The sequence below is a fragment of the Pan paniscus genome, chromosome 19 (genome assembly GCF_029289425.2).
Source record: "Pan paniscus chromosome 19, NHGRI_mPanPan1-v2.0_pri, whole genome shotgun sequence".
Classification (NCBI taxonomy): Eukaryota; Metazoa; Chordata; class Mammalia; order Primates; family Hominidae; genus Pan; species Pan paniscus.
The window spans coordinates 11,112,672-11,134,821 of record NC_073268.2 but is presented as its reverse complement, the minus strand read 5'-3'; the positions used below and the strand labels follow the sequence as shown (position 1 = coordinate 11,134,821).

Sequence of the window (22,150 nt, the reverse complement as noted above, 5' to 3'; positions counted from 1 at the left end):
GTAATCCCAGCACTTTGGTGGGCCAAGGTGGGCGTATCGTCTGAGGTCAGAGTTTGAGACCAGTCTGGTGAAACCCCCTCTCTCTACAAAAAATACAAAAATTAGCGTTGTGTGGTGGCATGCACCTGTAATCCCAGCTACTCTGGAGGCTGAGGCAGGAGAATTGCTTGAACCCGGGAGGCGGAGGCTGCAGTGAGCCGAGATCATGCCACTGCACTCCAGCCTGGGCGATAGAGCGACACTACATCTCAAAAAAAAAAATTAATTGTGGTAAAATACACATAGCATAAAAGTTAGCATTGCACCCATTTTTTAAGCGTAGAAATCAATACTGTGACGTACATTCATGTTGTTGGGCAATCAGTCTTTAGAACTGTTTTCGTCCTGTAAAACTCAAACTCCATACCCCTTAAACAACAGCCCCTATTCCTCTCCTTTCCTGGCCCCCTGTAACCACCATTCTTCCGTCTTTCTCTGTGAATTGGACTATTTTAGGTACAGTCATATAGTGGAGTCACCTATCTTATTTCACTTAGCATATATCATACTTTAAAAAGATTTAATGCTGGGCGCGTTGGCTCACGCCTGTAATCCCAACACTTTGGGAGGCCGAGGTGGGTGGATCACCTGAGGTCAGAAGTTCGAGACCAGCCTGGCCAACATGGTGAAACCCCATCTCTACTAAAAATACAAAAATGAGCCTGGTGTGGTGGCGGGTGCCTGTAATCCCAGCTACTAGGGAGGCTGAGGCAGGAGAATCACTTGAGCCTGGGAGGCGGAGGTTGCAGTGAGCAGAGTTCATGCCACTGTACTCCAGCCTAGGTGACAGAGCAAGACCCTGTCTCTGCCCCCCTGACCCCCCCAAAAAACACCACGATTTAAAAAGTAGGGTTTGGGGGACTTTTGCTATGATTGGCTTTTAAGTATAGATATTGGCAGTTTTTGTCATTTTGGTTAAAAATACAATCATTTACCACATCTTTGGTCTACTCCAGTAGTTCTCAAATCGATGCAGGAGTCAGAAATTATGTGGGTGATTTAGATTATTTTTCTTTTCTTTTTTTTTTTTTTGTAGAGACGAGGTCTCACTATGTCACTCAGGCTGGTCCCGAACTCCTGGCCTGAAGCGTTTCTCCTATCTCAGCCTCCCAAAGTGTTGGGATTACAGGCGAGAGCCACTACACCAGGCCCGTGCGGGTAATTTAAAAAATATATGGCCTCCCGGGCAGTACCCTAGAATCTTCTGCGGCCCTGTGGATGTGTGTTTTTTCTTTTTTTAAAGTCCCCACCAGCTGCAATCAGCTTACCACAGGCTGTGAGTGGCATCTGGTGATGTCTGTACAGGCTGAATTCTATGGTAGCCAAATGGATCTGAGGCAGCGTGATTCTGGTCTCTTAGCATCCATCACCCGGGTGACTGTTCAGGGGGTTTAAGGGAGGTTTGGGGGATTTGCATATCTTTGCCCTCATGCTGAGAAGTAAGTAAGGCCCGTGTCTCCTGTGTCTCCTGAACAGTTTTGTCCAAGCTGTGCTTGTGATACTGTCTGTCTTCTTGTACTTGTTTGCCTACAAAGAGTACCTCGCCTGCCTCGTGCTGGCCATGGCCCTGGGCTGGGCGAACATGCTCTACTATACGCGGGGTTTCCAGTCCATGGGCATGTACAGCGTCATGATCCAGAAGGTGCGTTGAGAGCTGCGCCGGCGGGAGGGCCCTCGGAGGATGGCCATTTTTCAGATGGGGAAACTGAGATCTGGAGAGGAAGAGGGGTTTACCAAGGGGCAGGTCACTGCTCTTTCTCCCAAATGCCATGCACTCCCTTTGCTTTCGGCCAGGCTTTAAGTGTCAAGACCTTAAATCCCCCAGGCTTGTGGGGTGCTGGGGAGGGGTACAGTTTGTGGAGGAATGTTCTCACCCCTGGGCAGTGGCGTGCTGGTAAACATTTAACAACTGTTCTGTGTGTGTGTGTGTATGTGTGTGTGTATAGGTGGAATATGTATATTCCATACATATACACATAACACTTATCATACATTTTACTATATAAACGATGTGTATCACACAATTTGCAAATAATGAAAATATACCATACAGTTTATTGTAAATTCCACATAGCCAGTTGAGTCTCAGAATAATTTGTTGCTTTTTTTTTTTTTTTTTTTTGAGACCGAGTCTTGCTCTGCTGCCCAGGCCAGAGTGCGGTGGTGCGATCTCGGCTCCCTGCAACCTCTGCCTCCTGGGTTCAAGCAATTCTCCTGCCTCAGCCTCCAGAGTAGCTGGGATCACAGGCACGCACCACTATGTTGGCTAATTTTTGTATTTTTAGTAGAGACAGGGTTTCAGCATGTTGGCCAGGATTGTCTCGAACTCCGGACCTCAGGTGATCCGCCTGCCTCGGCCTCCCAAAGTGCTGGGATTACAGGCATGAACCACCGCGCCAGGCCTATTTGTTGCTTTTTATTGAATTCTAGTTTTTGTTGTCAACTTTTGGTTGCAATTGACAAAAGAGTGCTATCAGACATGAATGTTGGTTGACAGTTTTCTTTATAAGCAGTGATTAAAGTGAAACAATGAAGATTTATGTTGAACTTTACTTGTTTGTCAATGATGTGAGCAACTTCTTTGCTGAATTGGATACTAGTTTGCAAATACCAGAATAATATTCTGTTGATATTTTTGTGCTATACATAATGTAAAGGCTGCAGACAGAACACATTTTAAAATTTAAACTGGATTAATAGTTTCTCCATCACTGTCTTAAATCATTTAGAGCTAGATATCAACAAAACAATGAGTCAATCGATCTCTGATTTGTGGCATTTACCAATTTTCATGATGTAAATACAGTAGTCCCCCCTTATTCTTGGGGGAGACGTTCTAAGACCCCCCATGAATGCCTGAAACTGCAGATAGTACCAAACATTATATAATATGCCATGTTTTTTCCTATACATATACATCTATGCAAATAATGAAAATATACTATACAATACAGTTTATTGTAAATTCCACTTAGCCAGTTGAGTCTTAGAATAATTTTTGCTTTTTTTTTGTTTGTTTGTGACTGAGTCTCGCTCTGTTGCCCAGGCTGGAGTGCAATAGTGCGATCTCGGCTCACTGCAACCTCTGCCTCCCGGGCTCAAGCAATTCTCCCGTCCCAGCCTCCTGAGTAGCTGGGACTACAGGCATGCACCATGCCCAGCTAATTTTTGTACTTTTAGTAGAGATGGAGTTTCGCCATGTTGGTCAGGCTGGTCTCCAACTCTTGACCTCAGGTGATCTGTCCGCCTTGGCCTCCCAAAGTGCTGGGGGGTGGGCGGGGGTGAATCAACAAATTATTCTAAGACTCAACTGGCTATGTGGAATTTATAAAATTTATTTTATAAATTAGGCATAGTGAGATTAATGGCAATAACTAACAGAACAATGATAACAATATACTGTAATAAAAGTATGTGAATGTTGTCTCTCTCAGAATATTGTATTGTGTGTAATATTTCTGGGTCATAGTTGACCACAGGCAACCAAAACTGCAGAAAGTGAAATCGAAGAGAAGGGCAGACTACTGTTCTCCTCTCAGGGCCAATTTCCAGCTACCAACATTATGTTACTGGACATGGAGTTAGGGAGAAACGTGCAGATCCACATCGCTCTAGAATTCCTGCCATATGGCTATGATAGAGACAAGTAACCTCAAAAGCACACACAATTGTAAATATAGTGAAATAACTGGACGGGGATGAGTTTCGAACATTTATTGTCTTTGTTTTATTTAATTAAATTAATTAATTAATTAATTTTTTGAGACAGAGTCTGGCTCTGCCTCCCAGGCTGGAGTGCAGTGGTGCGATCTAGGCTCACTGCAACCCCTTCCTCCTGGGTTCAAGCAATTCTCCTGCCTCAGCCTCTGGAGTAGCTGCGATCACAGGTGTGTGCCACCATACCCAGCTAATTTTTGTATTTTTAGTAGAGACGAGGTTTCGCCATGTTGGTCAGGCTGGCCTCCAACTCCTGACCTCAGGAGATCCACCCACCTCAGCCTCTCAAAGTGTTGGGATTACAGGCGTGAGTCACTGCACCCTGGCCTGTCTTTGTTTTAAATATAACTTATTTTATTTAACTGTAAGTTTATATGGTTTAATTTTTTGGCAATGCAAATAATAATTTCTTTACCCCCAGCTTTATTGAGGTACAGCTGACATATATAATTGTATAAATTTAAGATGTACAATGTGAGGATTTGATATAGGTATATATTGTGAAATGATTTCCAATTTCCAATTAGTTAACACACCCATCGCCTCACATAGTTGCCATTTCTTTGTGTGTGGTGAGAACATTTATGATCTATTCTCTTAGCAAATTTCTAGTACACAACACGGAATTGTTAACTATAGTCATCATGCTGTCCATTAGATCCTCAGAGCTTATTCATCTTATTCATTGATTTAGTTCTGAATAATGGCTGTGTTTAACAACCAGCTCACAAGCTTCATGAGAGTTTAACGATCAGCTCTTGCGAGCTCTTCTGAGCTGGCTCCGGCATGCCACTGCCCCCAGCAAGTGTGAGGATTCCAGTGTGAGACCCTATGGTGAAAGGTACAGGGTGAATCACAGGGAGAAGAGAACCTGGGGCTGGAGCAGAAACAGAAGGCTTCCTGGAGGAGGCGGGATCCAGTGTTGAGCCTTGGAGCATCAGGAGGATTTGGCTGGGGGAAGGGAGAGTGGCCCAAGTGAAGAGACAGTTAGGGTGGGGGGTGGGAGAGGGTGGGAAGCAGGAAGATCAGGGTGCCGTGAATATGTGCTTGCACCTTACACTTGAATTATGTTTATTTCCTTATAGGTCATTTTGCATGATGTTCTGAAGTTCTTGTTCGTATATATCGTGTTTTTGCTTGGATTTGGAGTAGGTAATTGATTTATAAATAATAGTAACTCCCACATTTATAAACACTTTATACAGATGTCAAAATGGCAAAGTGCATGGCGGCCTCGGCAACAATTAGACCAACTACCAGTGGGGCACTTGCCATGCTTGGCATTTTCCAAGCATTACCTTTATATATATACATATATATTTTATTATACTTTAAGTTCTAGGGTACATGTGCACAACATGCAGGTTTGTTATGTATGTATACATGTGCCATGTTGGTATGCTGCACCCATTAACTCGTCATTTACATTAGGTATATCTCCTAATCAAGCATTACCTTTTTACTTCTCTCAACAACTTGATCAAGTGGGAATCATCACCCCGATCATAAGGTAACTGAGGCTTAGAGACTCCAGGATTCAAACCAGGCCAGCCACTCATAATCCAACTTCACCATGTGGTATATACCTCTGGCTTTCACATTCATTGCTTACGTGGCCCTCACGACTTAAGATAGGTTCTGCAAGTGTTTTCAGCCCCATTTTAACAGATGCGGAAACTAAAGTCCACAGAAACTCAATTGATGGTCTTTGCAAAGTAGGAGCAAATTAATACCCTGAGGTGATTTCCTTTGAATTTCACATCACGTTACTCTCACAGTTTGCTTTAGATATAACTGTGAGAGCCTCTCTGGTCTGCTGGGACCAGGAAGGAGCCCCCTCTTAAAATCTCTCCATTTACAACAGAGGGAACAGCACCATCTGGTTGCATTTCTAACCTCTGCATAGAGAGATATCGTTTTCCCCCACGTACCAGTTGCTTTTTTTTCTTTTCTTCAGTGACCATTGACATTTGAAATTAGGTACCTGTTTCCATCTGTCTGGTACCTTTTCTGGGTCACAATTTGCTTATTTATTTGCTCCTTCACCTGCTTGTTTATTCATCCATCTATTTACTCCTCATTTAATTTGCTCATCCACCTGTCCATCCATCCATCCATCCATCCATCCATCCATCCATCCATCCAATCATTCATCCATCGATCCATCGATCTATCCATCTATCCATCCATTCATCCATCCATCCATCCATCCATCCAATCATTCATCCATCGATCCATCCATTGATCTATCCATCTATCCATCCATCCATCTAATCATCCATCCAATCATCCATCCATCCATCCATCCATCCATCCATCCATCCATCCAGTCATCCATCCATTCATCCATCGATCAATCGGTCCATCCATCCGTCTATCCATCCATCCATCCATCCATCTAATCATTCATCCATCGATCCATCCATTGATCTATCCATCCATCCATCCATCCATCCATCCATCCATCCATCTATCCATCCATCCAATCATCCATCCATCCATCGATCAATCGGTCCATCCATCCATCTAATCATCCATCTAATCATCCATCCATCCATCCATCCATCCAGTCATCCATCCATTCATCCATTTAATCATCCATCCACCCATCGATCAATCGGTCCATCCATCCATCTATCCATCCATCCATCCATCCATCCATCTCATCACCCATCCATCCATCCATCCATCCATCCATCCATCCAATCATCAATCCATCCATCCATCTAATCATCTATCCATCCATCCATCCATCCATCCATCCATCCATCCATCCAGTCATCCGTCCATCCATCCATTCATCCCTCCATCTAATCATCCATCCCTCCATCCATCCCTCCATATCCATCCATCCATCCATCCAACCATTCAGCAGTGAACCTCTACTGTGGTGTGTTGGAAAGAAGGGAAGTGTGAGCCTGGTCTTGCTCACAGGGAACTCACAACAGAGCATTAGGAGGAGACTCAGGATCTTACAGCCTTGAGGGAGGTGACCCAGGTTAGAGGAAGTCAGGAGCTCAAAGACTAGCTGGGGAGCCAGGGACACACACATGGATTATAATTAGTGGCTCTGCAAGGCTGCAAGTGATCAAGGGCAGACTGCGGGGTAAAGGAAGGAGAGAAGACTCTGGGCTTTGTTAGGTGGAAGGGCTTTCTGCAGGAGGCCAGGCCAGAGAAGCCAGCCTGATGAGGCTTTGAGAGGACCTGAAACTGGAGATGGGATTTAATGGCCAGAGAGAAGGAGGCAGCAGGCTTGTCATGTAGGCAAATACACGCAAGCTTGTAGAGTAATTACCAGGCAGAGAGCTGAGGAGAGCACCCTGTTATGTTCCCTTAGCCTTGGCCTCGCTGATCGAGAAGTGTCCCAAAGACAACAAGGACTGCAGCTCCTACGGCAGTTTCAGCGACGCAGTGCTGGAACTCTTCAAGCTCACCATAGGCCTGGGTGACCTGAACATCCAGCAGAACTCCAAGTATCCCATTCTCTTTCTGTTCCTGCTCATCACCTATGTCATCCTCACCTTTGTTCTGCTCCTCAACATGCTCATTGCTCTGATGGGCGAGACTGTGGAGAACGTCTCCAAGGAGAGCGAACGCATCTGGCGCCTGCAGGTGAGCCTAGGCGGAGACCCCAGTGTGGGGGCCTCCACGGGACTCAGTTCAGCACGTGGTCATTGACTACTGTCAGCACCAGTGGGTCTGAGGTGGGGCCTGAGAATCTGCACAAGCTCCTCAGTGTGTGGCCAGGTTTGAGGAGGCCTTAGCCTAGGTTCTTTGAGTGTAGGGTCTAGGGAGTGTGGCTGTGCAACAGAATGTGTAGAAAAACTCAGGCTTATGGGGGTGCTCTGCTCAGGGTTGACAGTGTGATGTGTGGATGTTGAAGTTTGACCTTAGGTTGCATTAAGAGGAGTACAGCATCTAGGACAGTGGAGGTGACAGTTCTGCTCTATTCCATCCTGGCCTGAACACTTCTTACATGCTGAGGAAACCAATGCATAGGATGGGTCCAGAGGTGGTAACCAGGTTTGGGAGAGGACTGGAGACTGCCTCTTAAGAAATGGTGGTTGGCGGCCGGGCATGGTGGCTCACCCCTGTAATCTTAGCACTTTGGAAGGCCGAAGCGGGTGGATCACCTGAGGTCAAGAGTTCGAGCTCAGCTTGGCCAACATGGTGAAACCTCATCGCTACTAAAAGTACAAAAACTAGCCAGGTGTGTTAGTACGCACCTGTAATCCCAGCTACTCGGGAGGATGAGGCAGGAGGATCGCTTGAACCCAGGAGGTGGAGGTTGCAGCGAGTTGAGATCGTGTCATTGCACTGCAGCCTGGGTGACAGAGCAAAAACTCTGTCTCAAAAATAGAAAAAAAAAAAAAAAAAAAAGAAAGGCTCATTGGAAAAAGGTGAGCGTGCCTTTGGATATCTGCAGAGCAACCTATGAAAGAGGGAGCAGATGCCTTCTGTGGTCCTGGAAGGCAGATGTACGTGGGGTTACTACAGGGAGAAAAGCTTTGATGTCACACATGGAAGTTTCTCATTATTAAGGCCCTCCTTTTTTTTTTTTTTTTTTTTTTTTTTGAGACAGGGTCTTGCTCTGTTGCCCAGGCTGGAGTGCAGTGGCACGATTATCAGCTCACTGCAACCTCTGCCTCCCGGGCTCAAGCGATTCTCCCACAGCCTCCCAAGTACCTGGGATTACAGGCACGCGCCACCACACCTGGGTCATTTTTGTATTTTTTGTAGAGATGGGGTTTCACCATGTTGCCTAGGCTGGCCGCTTACTCCTGAGCTCAAAGTGATTCGCCCGCCTCAGCCTCCCAAACTGCTGGGATTACAGGTGTGAGCCACTGCGCCTGTCCAAGGCCCTCTTAATTGGTTTGTTGATACTATTCAAGAGAGACTGGAAAAATTATGGCCAGGAAACTGCAGAGAGATTCCAAGCCTGGGAGGGGGTGGGACAAATGATGTTTGAACGGTCCTCTGCCATGGGATTCCAGGACCCCAGCACTGTCAGATAGGAAGCTCCTGGGCTTTCAGAAATATTATTTATATCATGGAGTTTCGCTCTGTCACCCAGGCTGGAGTGCAGTGGTGGGATCTCAGCTCACTGCAAACTCCAACCTCCAGGTTCAAGTGATTCTCCTGCCTCAGCCTCCCAAGTAGCTGGGATTATAGGCGCCTGACATACGCCTAGCTAATTTTTGTGTTTTTAGTAGAGACGGGGATTTGCCATGTTGGCCAGGCTGGTCTCAAACTCCTGATCTCAGGTGATCCACCCGCCTTGGCCTCCCAAAGTGCTGGGATTACAGGCAAGAGCCATTGCGCTCAGCCCTAATTTTTGTGTTTTTAGTAGAAACAGGGTTTCGCCATGTTGGCCAGGCTGGTCTCAAACTCCTGACCTCAGGTGATCCACCCACCTTGGCCTCCCAAAGTGCTGGGATTATAGGCATGAGCCACTGTGCCCGGCCTGCTTTTTTGTCTTTGAATTCTGTAGATTAGCCAAACCCTTGCGATCTATGCATTAAGCATGAGGTGAGGGTGGAGTGGGCTCCCCGACAGTGTGTGTGCCCTGGTGTGTGCTTGTGAGTGTGGATGCCTACTCCTTAGACTTGCTTATGTCCCCAGAGAGCCAGGACCATCTTGGAGTTTGAGAAAATGTTACCAGAATGGCTGAGGAGCAGATTCCGGATGGGAGAGCTGTGCAAAGTGGCCGAGGATGATTTCCGACTGTGTTTGCGGTAACAAAGGGAGAAGGGCCCTGGGGTGGTGGTCTTTGGGGTGGGTAGAGAGGGGCAGGACGGTGACAGGATGTTAGAGAAACAGTGCCGCCACTTGCTAACCATAACCACAGCTACTGTCTCTTCCAGTGGACTCCTTGGAAGAAGGAATTTGCTTATGGGGTTGCAGGCCCTGAGATGGGGGTTCCCGAGCTTCAGAAGAGAAAGAGAAGGAGACTGCCAACAGTGGCTCCCCTCTCTGCATTTTTCTTTCTTTTTATATTTTTTTTGAGACGGAATTTTGCTGTTGTTGCCCGGGCTGGAGTGCAATGGCACGATCTTAGCTCATTGCAACCTCTGCCTCCCGGGTTCAAGTGATTCTCCTGCCTCAGCCTCCCGAGTAGCTGGGACTACAGGCATGTGCCACCACACCTGGCTAATTTTTGTATTTTTAGTAGAGGCAGAGTTTCACCATGTTGGTCAGGCTGGTCTCGAACTCCTGACCTCAGGTGATCCACCCACCTCGGCCTCCCAAAGTGCTGGGATTACAGGCATGAGCCACCGCACCCAGCCCCTCTCTCTGCTTTTTTGGAGGTGCCTCCATGGTCTCTCTGTGTTCGCTATCTGGTTTAGGGAAGACCTGCCTGCTGGGTACTCCTTTTCCTGCTGTTTACCCTGGTGAGTTCCTGTGACCCCAGGTGACTTGAGGCCCCTTTTGCCCCCGGCAGATGGAAAGTGACGCGGCTACTTGGACAGATCTCTGGCTTTTTGCATTTTTTCTTTAAAGTCCTTACATATCCTATGACCACCTTTTCTTTTTCTTTTCTTTTCTTTTTTTTTAAAAGGAGTTCCAGGCTGGAGTGCAGTGGTGTGATCTCTGCTCACTGCAACCTCCGCCTCCCCGGTTCAAGCGATTCTCCTGCCTCAGCCTCCCCACTAGCTGGGACTGCAGGCATATGCCACCACGCCTGGATAATTTTTGTATTTTTATTAGAGATGAGGTTTCATCATGTTGGCCAGGCTGGTCTTGAATTCCTGGCCTCAAGTGATCCACCCCCGTCGGCCTCCCAAAGTGCTGGGATTACAGGTGTAAGCCACGGTGCCCAGCCCCATGAACACCTTTTCTGATAAGCCCACCTCCTCCTACCCTGACCCAACTGCCTGAGCCTACAGACCACCTTCTTTGAGTATGACCATACCTTAACCCACTTCTCTGACTGAAACCGCACCCCGTGGAAAGCATCATTTCTGACTGCAATCATTACCCTAACAAACAGTTCTGATGTTGCCACCCTCACTCTAGAGATGTTCTCTGGGTGTGAATTGAAGTCACATCAATGCCTATGGTTGTATTCTAACACCTCAGACGCCACCCACTCTTGTTGGGGCGCTGACCCTAACCACAGGCTCTTCGTGCTTCCTCAACCCCTGCTACACTTGGAGTTTAATCTTCACACCCTCGCGGCCCGGGCCCTCCCTCTGTCTGTCCCTGCTTCCCCTTGGGCTGTCACCAGTCAGGCACAGCAGCTGTTGTCTGAAGTTGGACCCTTTACACCTGTCTGGGCAACTTGCAGGATTTCTGAGTTCCCTACAATGGAAGGAGAACTGATTCTCTGAGGCCTGGGGACGTGGAGATGGGGATAGAGTTCAAACTCCAACAACTTTGGTGTGACCCCTCGGGTCAGGGGTGCTCCTGATCTCTAGGACAGACAGAAGGGGAGCTGTGTAGACACCAGGACGTCCCAAACGCAGGGCTATTTGTTTGTACTCAGTGAGGCACTGGTGAAATAGTAAGAATGATGATCACATTTGCAGGATCAATGAGGTGAAGTGGACTGAATGGAAGACGCACGTCTCCTTCCTTAACGAAGACCCGGGGCCTGTAAGACGAACAGGTACTGTCGCTGTGAGGTGACATGGTGTCCGCTCCTGTCTCAGACCATGTAACCTTGGGCAGATCAAGTCTAAGGGTCCTGACTTTCCCCATCTGTCAAATGGGAGGGTTGAATGGAAATGCTTCTTAGGTCTCTTCCAGCTCTGACTTTTAGAACCCTAGTTGGCACAACTTTTAAAATGGTGTAGCCCTAAGCCATAGAAACACATCATGCAGGCCGGGCGCGGTGGCTCGCGACTGTAATCCCAGCAGTTTGGGAGGCCGAGTCGGGTGAATCACCTGAGGTCAGGAGTTTGAGACCAGCCTGGCCAACATGGTGAAACCTTGTCTCTACTAAAGATACAAAAATTAGCCGAACGTGGTGGCAGGTGCCTATAATCCCAGCTACTCGAGAGGCCGAGTCAGGAGAATTGCTTGAACCTGGGAGGTGGAGGTTGCAGTGAGCTGAGATCACACCACTGCACTGCAGCCTGGGTGACAAGAGTGAAACTCCATCTCAAAAAAGAAAAAAAAGAAACACATTATGCAGAGTGATATATTTCTAAAACATATATTTTTTAAAAAAGCAGATTTCAACAAAATCCAAGATTCTTCCAGGAACAACAGCAAAACCACTCTCAATGCATTTGAAGAAATAGAGGAATTCCCGGAAACGTCGGTGTAGAAGCGGAACCCAGAGCTGGTGTGCGCGTGCGCTGTCTGGCGCTGCAGGCGGAGTCACCGACTCTGTGCAGAGAGGCTTTGAGGGATGATGGAGTCCGGCTCTGCTGGCCTAGAAGCAGAGTGCACCCTCGTGCTCAGTGCTCAGTGGGTGTCTGAACTGAGGGGCAGTTGTCAATTTATCTGAGTGGGAAACATCCTGGATTTTGTTACTTGGCAAACAGCTGGTGTAAACCTACAGCCAGCAGCAGTCTGGAGCCTGGGAGCCTCCTGAAGTCCCGGGTGAAGCCTCTGGTTTTACCAATTGCAAGTCGGCTTGGCTGGGAGAGATGGATGGCGGGAAAGGGGCAGCAGTCTTGAGGAGCGGGGAGAGGAGTCTTTCCTCCTGCCAGCTTCCCCCGTCAGCCCACACATTGTACCATCTCTTCTGCTGTGACTGGGTTGCCTGAATTTGTGGGAGACCCTTGATCCCATCCCAGAGTGTGCGGGGGACGGAGGTAAGCCGGATATCCGGGGGGAGGAGGGGAATGCGCTCTGGAAACACCCTTCCGGAACCCTTCGGGGAAAAGGAGACCATCCTTGGAGTGAACGTCCCCCTGACACCCCAAGGTTCAAACTGTCTCAAGCTGAGAGATGTTTTTAGTAGCATAATTAACACAGGGTTTTAACTTGCAATATGGAAAAGACATTTCAGTTGAGAATGAAAATTACTACAATGAAGTTTGTGATTTTAAAAGTGGAGACAGACTGGGGGCTTTGGGGCTGGATGTAAGTATTATATATTTGGCCTCAGGGTGCCCAGAGCAAGACAAAAAGCTTTTCTTCACACACACAAAAGTCTGCATGAGACACGCCGGGCAAGTCCTGCTGGGCCGCCGCGATCTGGGTGAAAGGGCCTGGCTCTTTTCCTCGTCCTGACCTCACAGCAGCGCATGCCTGTGTGCTGGGATCGTGGCTTCCGCTGAAGCAGAAATAGCAGCTGCTCGATCGATATCATCTTGGAACTCAGCAGTTAGTCGCATACCTCAGTATGTCTCCGTGGGGGAATTTAACAAAATGCCTCAACTGCTTTGGTACGAAGTATTTTTTTTTTTTTTATTTTAACTGTGAATTTTGAAGCTGAAGGGGAAGCTTGTGAGAGAAAAGCATTTGCCAAGACTTTGAGCTTATTTTTAGGTCCTCATCCTCTGATGTTCTCTTTCTGAAATGACACGGAGTCAGTCTGGGGGGCAGAGGTGAAGTGGAGACGGAAGGATTTTCCAGGTGACTGGGGCCGAAACCACCAGAAAATCCACTCTGCCGCCATTATCTGGTGAAAGGATTCATGTAAAATGTTCGAGGTGGAATTATAAAAATAGTAACCATAAATGTTAATCTTAAATGGCAGAAATAGAAATTTGGCCTTCAGATAACATGGCGATAGATTAGTTCATCTGGCTTGAGGCAAACTGAAGAGTCCGGGCCTAGCAGTGCACTCTGGGCCAGTTTCTCTGCCCTGGGCCACTCTGTGTGCCAGACTAGCTGGACAGATAGAGACTCTGTGCCCCTGATAGGGCCGGCTGGGGAGAGGTGGGCTGGGGTGTGTGAGGCTTCACAATCCACAGCAGCCCCTGCCCTCACAGCTGACCCAGGGAGTAATCGCGTGCTCTAAGCCACGGTGGTCGGGGCAGGGCATGGGCCTCTGGAGAAGAGAAGATTTGAGGGGAACTGTCCTAGAGGCAGGAGGAGCAGATGTGTTTCAGAATGGGCAGAATTAGGAAATTGAGAAAGATTTTGGCTCAATAGAATCCAGCAACTGCTCCAGATGTTGGAGATGTTTAAGCAGAAGCTGGTTGAGCACTTAATGAGGAATGTTGTTGAAAATGGTCATTGGAAGAAGTTTAAGGTCCCTTTTAGCCTGGAGATTGTACAAATCAGCATTCCACATCTGGAGTTAGCTACCCGCATTAAGCCTGAACAGACATCTTGGTCTGAAAGGAAGTGGTTTGGATTCATGATGCCATGCTCCACATTATGGAGCTGGGAATTCCAGAATTGCTTTGACTCAGATATTAACGGAGAAAGTCATATCCATTAATGGATAAAGCCGTATCTGTTATGGATAAAGCCATATCCAGAGTTGCTTTGACTTGGATGTTAATGGATAAAGCCAATTATTGATTTCTTTCTATTTGCCTAACCTGCCAGCTTTTGTCCAAGTGGGGAATGGAGAGCCATATGGATGTTTGTCATCTCACATGTTTTGGTGATCTGCTGTCTGTGGGTCTGGATGGAATTTGTTGGCAAGACCATTTTCTGTATTGGATATTCTTCCCAACAGTGTCCACCCCAAAAGGCTTTCAGCCAAAATGTCTGAGCCTAGGTAGGTTTACCAAGGGAAGCCATAAGTCAAGAAGCATCAGAGTGAAAAGGAGCACTTCCTTCGTTTTACGCCCGGAGGCTAATGCTCCGAGAGCAATGTGTACTTGGGCAAAGTCATGCAGGAAGGTCATATCAGAGCTGTGGAGGCTGGAGTGTCCTGATTCTTGGACCACAGATGTCTCCCTGAGCCATTATTTATTTATTTTTAAAAAGCACAGTTATTCCATCATTTTGAGTCTTTGCATTTGGCTTATATTGGGGGACAGGACTATTTTCTCAGGTGTCTCATTTGGCAGTCAACATTGTCCCCTATGTTCCCTATGACTAGTTCAAAATTCAAGTGTGCCCACAGGGGTGCACAAAACCACACCCGTGCACACACACACCCTCACTCCCCCCACCTCCCCCCCACACCCCGTTGAACCCGTGGGTCTATCAGGACATCCTAAAACTCCGTGATTGACATTTTAGTAATTTCAGGGGAAAGTGTTTTCCAGGGATGGGGTCTCCCAGGCTCAGATAGTGCCTTTGGCTGCAAATGCTCCTTTAGCTAAACTTTTCCTCAGGAAGAATTCATTATTCTAGACATTATGTGATATATCTGTTAGGAATAAAAGGTGCTTAACCTTCCTCCCTGGGATGTGGGAGAAGGTGCTGGAGGTTGTACTGTGAAGTCTTTAGGCTCTTAGAAGGCTCCAGCCTGAGAGAGCCCAGTATTATTGACATTCCTTTCCTTCCTCAAGGCCTGGTGACCTGTGACCTTTCGCTCTGGGCAGGGCCCAGGTAGAAGCCGTACTTGATTTCTGCATTGATTTACATATTTTTTACTGTGATCTTGGTTCCAAACACAGAATTGTCACCCCATTCTCCTTGAATGTGCCGGATCCTTGTAAATTCTCATTTACCTACTTGTTCTTAGTGTGTATGTGTGTGCGAAACTCTATGTTCAAGAAAGAAATCATACAAAGAGTAAGAACATGTTTGTGCCATTGAAGAAATGGTTTTTTGATTTCTAATAAATATTTATTTTGCCTCGTTATGGCCACGTTTTATCCTTGCGTTAGGTGTGCCAATGTGCAGACTGACTAGAAACCCTAGAGTGTCGTTAACAGGAGTGGGTAAAGGGAAGGCCCATTTTTGGACCTGGAACGTTATCATTGGTTCCGGCTTAGGAACAGAGCCAGCAAGCCATAAGGCATGTCACCTTTGTACGTATTTGCATCTCAAAGCGCATTCACATCAGGTAGCCAATTCGAACCACTCAGCAGCTTTGGAAGCAGTTTGAATAAAAGGAGACTCAGGGGCTTGAAGTGATGTGCCCAGGGATTCACAGCCACATAATGTCAGTGGTTCAGGCCATGAAAGCCCTCAAAGAGTGCTCTATCCACTTCTGCACAGCAAAACACACTACCATCAGAGTGAACAGGCAACCTACAGAATAGGAAAAAATTTTTGCCATCTACCCATCTGACAAAGGTCTAATATCCAGAATTTACAAGTAACTTAAACATATTTACAAGAAAAAAACAACCCCATCAAAAAGTGGGCAAAGGATATGAACAGACACTTCTCAAAAGAAGACATTTACGTGGCCAACAAACATATGAAAAAAAGCTCATCATCACTGGTCATTAGAGAAATGCAAATCAAAACCACAGTGAGATACCATCTCACGCCAGTCAGAATGGCGATTATTAAAAAGTCAGGAAACAATAGATGCTGGAGAGGCTGTGGAGAAATAGGAACACTTTTACACTGTTGGTGGGAATGCAAATTAGTTCAACAATTGAGGAAGACAGTATGGTGATTCCTCAAAGATCCACAACCAGAAATACCATTTGACCCAGCAATCCCATTACTGAGTATACACCCAAAGGAATGTAAATCATTCTACTATAAAGACACATGCACACATATGTTTATTGCAGCACTATTTACAATAGCAAAGACATGGAACCAACCCAAATGCCCATCAATGATAGACTGGATAAAGAAAATGTGTTATATCTACACCTCGGAATACTATACAGCCATAAAAAGGAATGAGATCATGTCTTTTGTAGGAACATGGATGAAGCTGGAAGCCATCATCCTCAGCAAACTAACACAGGAATAGAAAACCAAACACCACATGTTCTCACTCATCAGTGGAGTTGAACATTGAGAACATATGGACACAGAGACGGGAACAACACACACCAGGGCCTGTTGGGGGTAGGGGGTGAGGGGAGGGAACTTAGAGGATGGATCAATAGGTGCAGCAAAGCACCATGGCACACGTATACCTATGTAACAAACCTGCATGTTCTGCACCTGTATCCCCCCCTTTTTTTTTGGAAGAAATAAAACGAGGGCTCTATCCATCATGGCTGTTGGCTGTCAAATTATTTTGAGTGAATAGAAACCCATGGTTCCACCTGGAGAACAGAAGGTATAAATCCCTCCTGTCCACCACACAGGATTTTCATGAGGAGGCAATGAGAGAATAGATAGGAAAGAGCTGACGTTGTTACTATCATTGTTGCCGATCAGCCTAATTCATAGGTATATTCAGTTCTTCATTCCTTTGAGTGATTTCATAAGGATGGCAGTTCTTAACTTGAATGCCAAGTCTTTTTTTTTGTTTTTTTTATTATACTTTAAGCTTTAGGGTACATGTGCACAATGTGCAGGTTAGTTACATATGTATACATGTGCCATGCTGGTGCGCTGCACCCGTTAACTCGTCATTTAGCATTAGGTATTTCTCCTAATGCTATCCCTCCCCCCTCCCCCCACCCCACAACAGTCCCCAGAGTGTGATGTTCCCCTTCCTGTGTCCATGTGTTCTCATTGTTCAATTCCCATCTATGAGTGAGAACATGCGGTGTTTGGTTTTTTGTCCTTGTGATAGTTTACTGAGAATGATGATTTCCAATTTCATCCATGTCCCTACAAAGGACATGAACTCATCATTTTTTTTATGGCTGCATAGTATTCCATGGTGTATATGTGCCACATTTTCTTAATCCAGTCTATCATTGTTGGACATTTGGGTTGGTTCCAAGTCTTTGCTATTGTGAATAGTGCCGCAATAAACATACGTGTGCATGTGTCTTTATAGCAGCATGATTTATAGTCCGTTGGGTATATACCCAGTAATGGGATGGCTGGGTCAAATGGTATTTCTAGTTCTAGATCCCTGAGGAATCGCCACACTGACTTCCACAATGGTTGAACTAGTTTACAGTCCCACCAACAGTGTAAAAGTGTTCCTGTTTCTCCACATCCTCTCCAGCACCTGTTGTTTCCTGACTTTTTAATGATTGCCATTCTAACTGGTGTGAGATGGTATCTCATTGTGGTTTTGATTTGCATTTCTCTGATGGAATGCCAAGTCTTGACTGCTTGTCTTGATGGGTTGTGGAACTTGCAACCAATTTGTTAATAAGTGAAATACTGCATTTGGTGAATTATTTACTTAATTCAGATGATTCCCAGAATAACTTCCTTCACTGGGATGTATCTTGTTGAGTGGCAGCAAGACAGGGATTGTACGTGATTCACATCCTAGCTTAATAGGCGTTAGTCCAAAACTTAGGAATGTGCCATCCATGGGGATGTTTTGGGTGGACGGGTAGAAAAAGGGTGGAAACCCTTGTCATAGGATATATTTCTGGGAAGGAGATGCCTAGGTCAATAGTTTTCAACATTTTTATGGTTCTTGATACTGTGAAAAATTATCTCCCCAAAGGATTCCTTCAATGCGTTCAGCCTTTGAGATTGTATGCTACACTGTTTACAAAGCTCTTCCGATCATGTTGGTTATTGTTTTGTAGGTTTGGTGAGTGTCGTATCCCAGTTTAATAGGTAGGGAAATCGAGACTTGGAGACAGATGGAATGACATGCGAAGTTCACAATCCTTTTTCCTGGCTGGAGGATCCAGGTTCTCTGAAGTTTAGTTAGTCTAGTATCAAGAACTACCATTTTTCTCACTGCACCAGCAACCCCTCTGACAGTAACAGCAAAGTTCTGCAGAAAGGATTCAGTCCAACTCAAAAAATGTATCTCACTTACTATGTGTGAAGATTTAGAACCAATTCAACAAAAATTGAACATGAAGTATGGGCAATGATAGATGATACAAATATAAGTAAGACAGTTTCTTCCATTTAAGATGGTGGTAGGAGGGGAGAAGGACATGAATATTTATAAAGTGCCATGCACTTTACATACATGTCTCATTTAATGTTTATAGCAACCCTTGTTACTGTCCAGCTGTTCCATTTCTTTCATCGGTTTTCTGTTTTATTTTTTAAAACCATCATATTTTGTTATTTCAAAACCATCATACTTCTTAAACCTGTGACCCCACCATTTCCATATCAATAGCTGTAGTTGGTTTTATCCCTTATTTTACAGTGAAAATGGAAGCCATAAGTTGGAAACACCTTCAACTTCTGACCACCAAACCTGTGAATTTATTTGCACCCACATTCCTAAGCTTTGGTTGCCTTCCCCTCCCCACTCCCTCCTCCCCTCCCTCCCTCCCTCCCTTCCTTCCTTCTCTTTTCCTTCTCTCTCTCTTTCTGTCTTTCTGACAGAGTCTTGCCCTGTCACCCAGGCTGGAGTGCAATGGCATGATCTCGGCTCACTGCAACCTCCACCTCCCGGCTTCAAGCAGTTCTCCTGCCTCAGCTTCACAAGTAGCTGGGACTACAAGCACCCACCACCAAGCCCGGGTAATTTTTTGTATTTTTAGTAGAGATGGGGTTTCACCATGTTGGCCAGGCTGGTCTCAAACTCCTGACCTCAGGTGATCCACCTGCCTCGGCCTCCCGAAGCGCTGGGATTACAGGTCCCTGTGCGCGACCCTGCCTTTCACTTAGAGCAAGAAAACTCCTGTCTAGGGACCTCTCTCTATGCTCTCTATGCTCTTGAGCTTTCTTATGTTTCAAGACTGTGAAAGTTATTCTTTCCCTTAATATGTAGTTTCTAAAAATGACGTTTTTCTGTTAAACATTTAGTCTATCTGTAGCTAATGGGGCTTTAGTATTTTTTCCCCTTAATTATACTACATTAATCCCCTACAGACCTCAGTTTTTTGGTTGACTTTGTTTGCTAGTCAAGTTCCTGTTCTTTTCTTGGCAGAATGGGGGAAACTTTAGTGCTGTTTTTGCTTTGATGGGATGTAAGCTTCTGAGCTGTGCCATTGACTTTGTGGTGTGTGCAGGTACCTCCCTGGAGTTTCATATTGTGCAACCCACCAAGCCTGATGGGGCAGCCCTGGGTGAAGTCCTCTCTGAGTGACCCTCTCAGTCATCGGCTTGGTAGGTGTTCAGGAACTACTGTCTGCCAAGTACTAGACTAGGGTTTTTGGTGTGTCTGCTTTGGGAACAGGCATACAAAGGTCTCTACAGGTAGATCACAAGCCTCTTGAAGGCAGTATGTGTGGGAAGTATAGAGATATTAGAAAAGCAGCCGGGCATGGTGGCTCACGCCTGTAATCCCAGCACTTTGGGAGGCCAAGGTGGGCAGATCACCTGAGGTCAGGAGTTCGAGACCAGCCTGACCAATATGATGAAACCCCATCTCTACTAAAAATATAAAAATTAGCCAGGCTTGCTGGCGCATGCCTGTAATCTAAACTACCCAGGAGGCTGAGGCACGAGAATCGCTGGAACCCGGGAGGCAGAGGCTGCAGTGAGCCGAGATCATGCCACTGTACTGCAGCATGGGTGACAGAGTGAGACTCCGTCTCAAAAAAAAACAAAAAACAAAAAACAACAAACAAACAAACAAAAAACCCCTAAGCAGCTATTTCCCTCCAGACTCTGTTTTTGTCGGATATGCAAATACGGGCCTTCAGACGCTCCCTGGTCCTGCTGCCCTGGAACATCCATGACCTATATAGGCCTCTCTCCCTGGTCACCCCCATGGGACTCTCAGGCTTCAGGGTTTCCCCAGCTGCCACTTTTCATTTGCTCCTCCTATTGGAGCACTGCCTGTATGTGGTTCACCATTCCCACCCTCTGTGGTCTCCAGTGGCTATCTTGGGGTCACCCTTGTGAGGGAAGTGACAACCCGCTCTTCCAAAGAAGCCCTTCCAGATAGCTTCACACTCAGCAGAGCAACTCTCATTTATCCAGCAAAACGCACTGAGCTCCTTCTATGTGTGAAGTGCTGTGGGTACGACAAAGAATAAGACAAATGCTATCCCTGCTTTCTTGGAGCTTTTGCAGTTTAATCAGAGACCGACAATAACTTCCCCTGCCCCAGTGTCATAAAGCATTACGGTTGCAATTTGGGTAAGTGCCAGTCTAGTACTGGCAATGAGCTTGTATAACAGAGTGGCCTAACCTAGCCTGAGTCATGTTTAAGAGTAAGCGTCATTTAGCTAATGGAAGTGTGGAGATGGGGAAGGGTTTCAGTAAGTGGGAAAAATGTGGGCAATGGTGGTAGGGAACTTTGTGCATCTGAGGACTGGAGAAGTCTTATGTGGCCAAATTGCTGGGAGCAAGGGGCCAAGTGACATGAAATAAGGCTAGAGGGGTGGGCAGAGGCCAGTGCATGTAGGACTTGGACAGCCGTGGTGAGGCTTTGAGATCTCATAACAAGGGTAAGAAGCCACCAAAGGATTGTAAACAGGGGAATTGTTGAGTGTGAACATTTCCTTGTTTTAGCCTGGTGCGGCGGCTCCTGCCTGTAATCCCGGCACTCTTGGAGGCCGAGGCAGGTGGATCATCTGAGTTCGGGGGTTTGAGACCAGCCTGACCAACATGGAGAAACCCCGTCTCTACTAAAAAAATACAAAATTAGCCGGGCATGGTGGCGCATTCCTATAATCCCAGCTACTCAACAGGCTGAGGCGGTAGAATCGCTTGAACCCAGGAGGCAGAGGTTGCGGTGAGCCGAGATCATGCTATTGCTCTCCAGCTTGGGCAGCAAGAGTGAAACTCCATCTCAAAAAAAAAAAAAAAAAAAAAAAAAAGAAAATTTCCTTTTTTTTTTCCCATGGATTTGCAGACTTAAATGGTTGTTTTTTCCTTCCACTGTCCTTTGGGACATAGTAACAGTCTGGAGGGTGTAAAACGAAGTGTTTCACTTGGGAGTGATGGGGACAGTTCTCAGGAGGTGACTGGGAAGGAAGATAAAAAGAAAGGCAGGGCCATTGGTGGAAGACGAAGATGTTCCAGTAGAGAAGGGATGTTTGAGCATGCTCATTTATTCAACTCACCTCTATTGGTCACTTTCTAGATTGTAGACATCGAAAAAGACACTGCTGATGCCCTCAAGATGGGATAGAAGGAGGGGCAAAGTGGCAACAAAGTCAGGTCGACGAAGACCATGTTGGCTATGAAATGAAAGTTGGGTTGCATTTTGAAGGAGAAAAAGGCATTATTGGCTAGAGCGCAGTCTGAGGTGGGGTGGGAGGTGGAGGACAGTGGGGGAGAATTCTGGGTAGGGGAGTCAGTCTATGTAAAGGCCTAGAGGAATAAACAGCGGGAAGGACACTGGAGTGGAGATGGCCCAAAGGGAGACGAGTGTAGGGAGGCGTCGGGGAGGGAGGGCAGATCAGGAAGGGCCTTTTATGCTAGGAATTTGAACTTCAGTGATTTGTTAAGTATGTATTCTGTGCTAAGCACTGAGCTAAGTGCTTATATGTCTTAGCCCACTTAATCCTCAGAGTAACCCCATGAAAGGGGCACTATTATTATTATCATTCCCATTTTATAAATGAGAAAAATGCAAATGTAGATTGTTGGAAATAATCAAAGTAAAATA

At 46.2% G+C, this 22,150-nt stretch overlaps 2 protein-coding genes across 14 annotated transcripts in view; both read left to right on the top strand.

Annotated features, from left to right (window-relative positions):
• Positions 1-15,424, top strand: part of TRPV3 (transient receptor potential cation channel subfamily V member 3) — a 37,915-nt gene extending 22,491 nt beyond the window's left edge. For 2 of the 3 annotated variants that reach the window (XM_034941277.3, XM_055101365.2), the window contains 6 exons: positions 1,516-1,681; positions 4,842-4,908; positions 7,094-7,368; positions 9,379-9,491; positions 11,286-11,365; positions 11,931-15,424. In XM_034941277.3, the coding sequence (XP_034797168.2) occupies positions 1,516-1,681; positions 4,842-4,908; positions 7,094-7,368; positions 9,379-9,491; positions 11,286-11,365; positions 11,931-12,028 (799 nt within the window). In that variant the 3' untranslated portion in view covers positions 12,029-15,424. The remainder of the gene's footprint in view (positions 1-1,515; positions 1,682-4,841; positions 4,909-7,093; positions 7,369-9,378; positions 9,492-11,285; positions 11,366-11,930) is intronic. The other variant, XM_034941278.3, reaches the window with a different exon arrangement.
• Positions 11,440-22,150, top strand: part of SPATA22 (spermatogenesis associated 22) — a 411,549-nt gene continuing 400,838 nt past the window's right edge. For 7 of the 11 annotated variants that reach the window (XR_008621653.2, XM_034941280.3, XM_055101368.2 and 4 more), the window contains exon 1: positions 12,960-13,097. The gene's annotated coding sequence lies outside the window, so the exon portion shown is untranslated. Of the gene's footprint in view, positions 13,098-22,150 lie in introns of all 11 variants that reach the window. The other 4 variants (XM_055101370.2, XM_055101367.2, XM_034941284.3 and 1 more) reach the window with 3 other exon arrangements.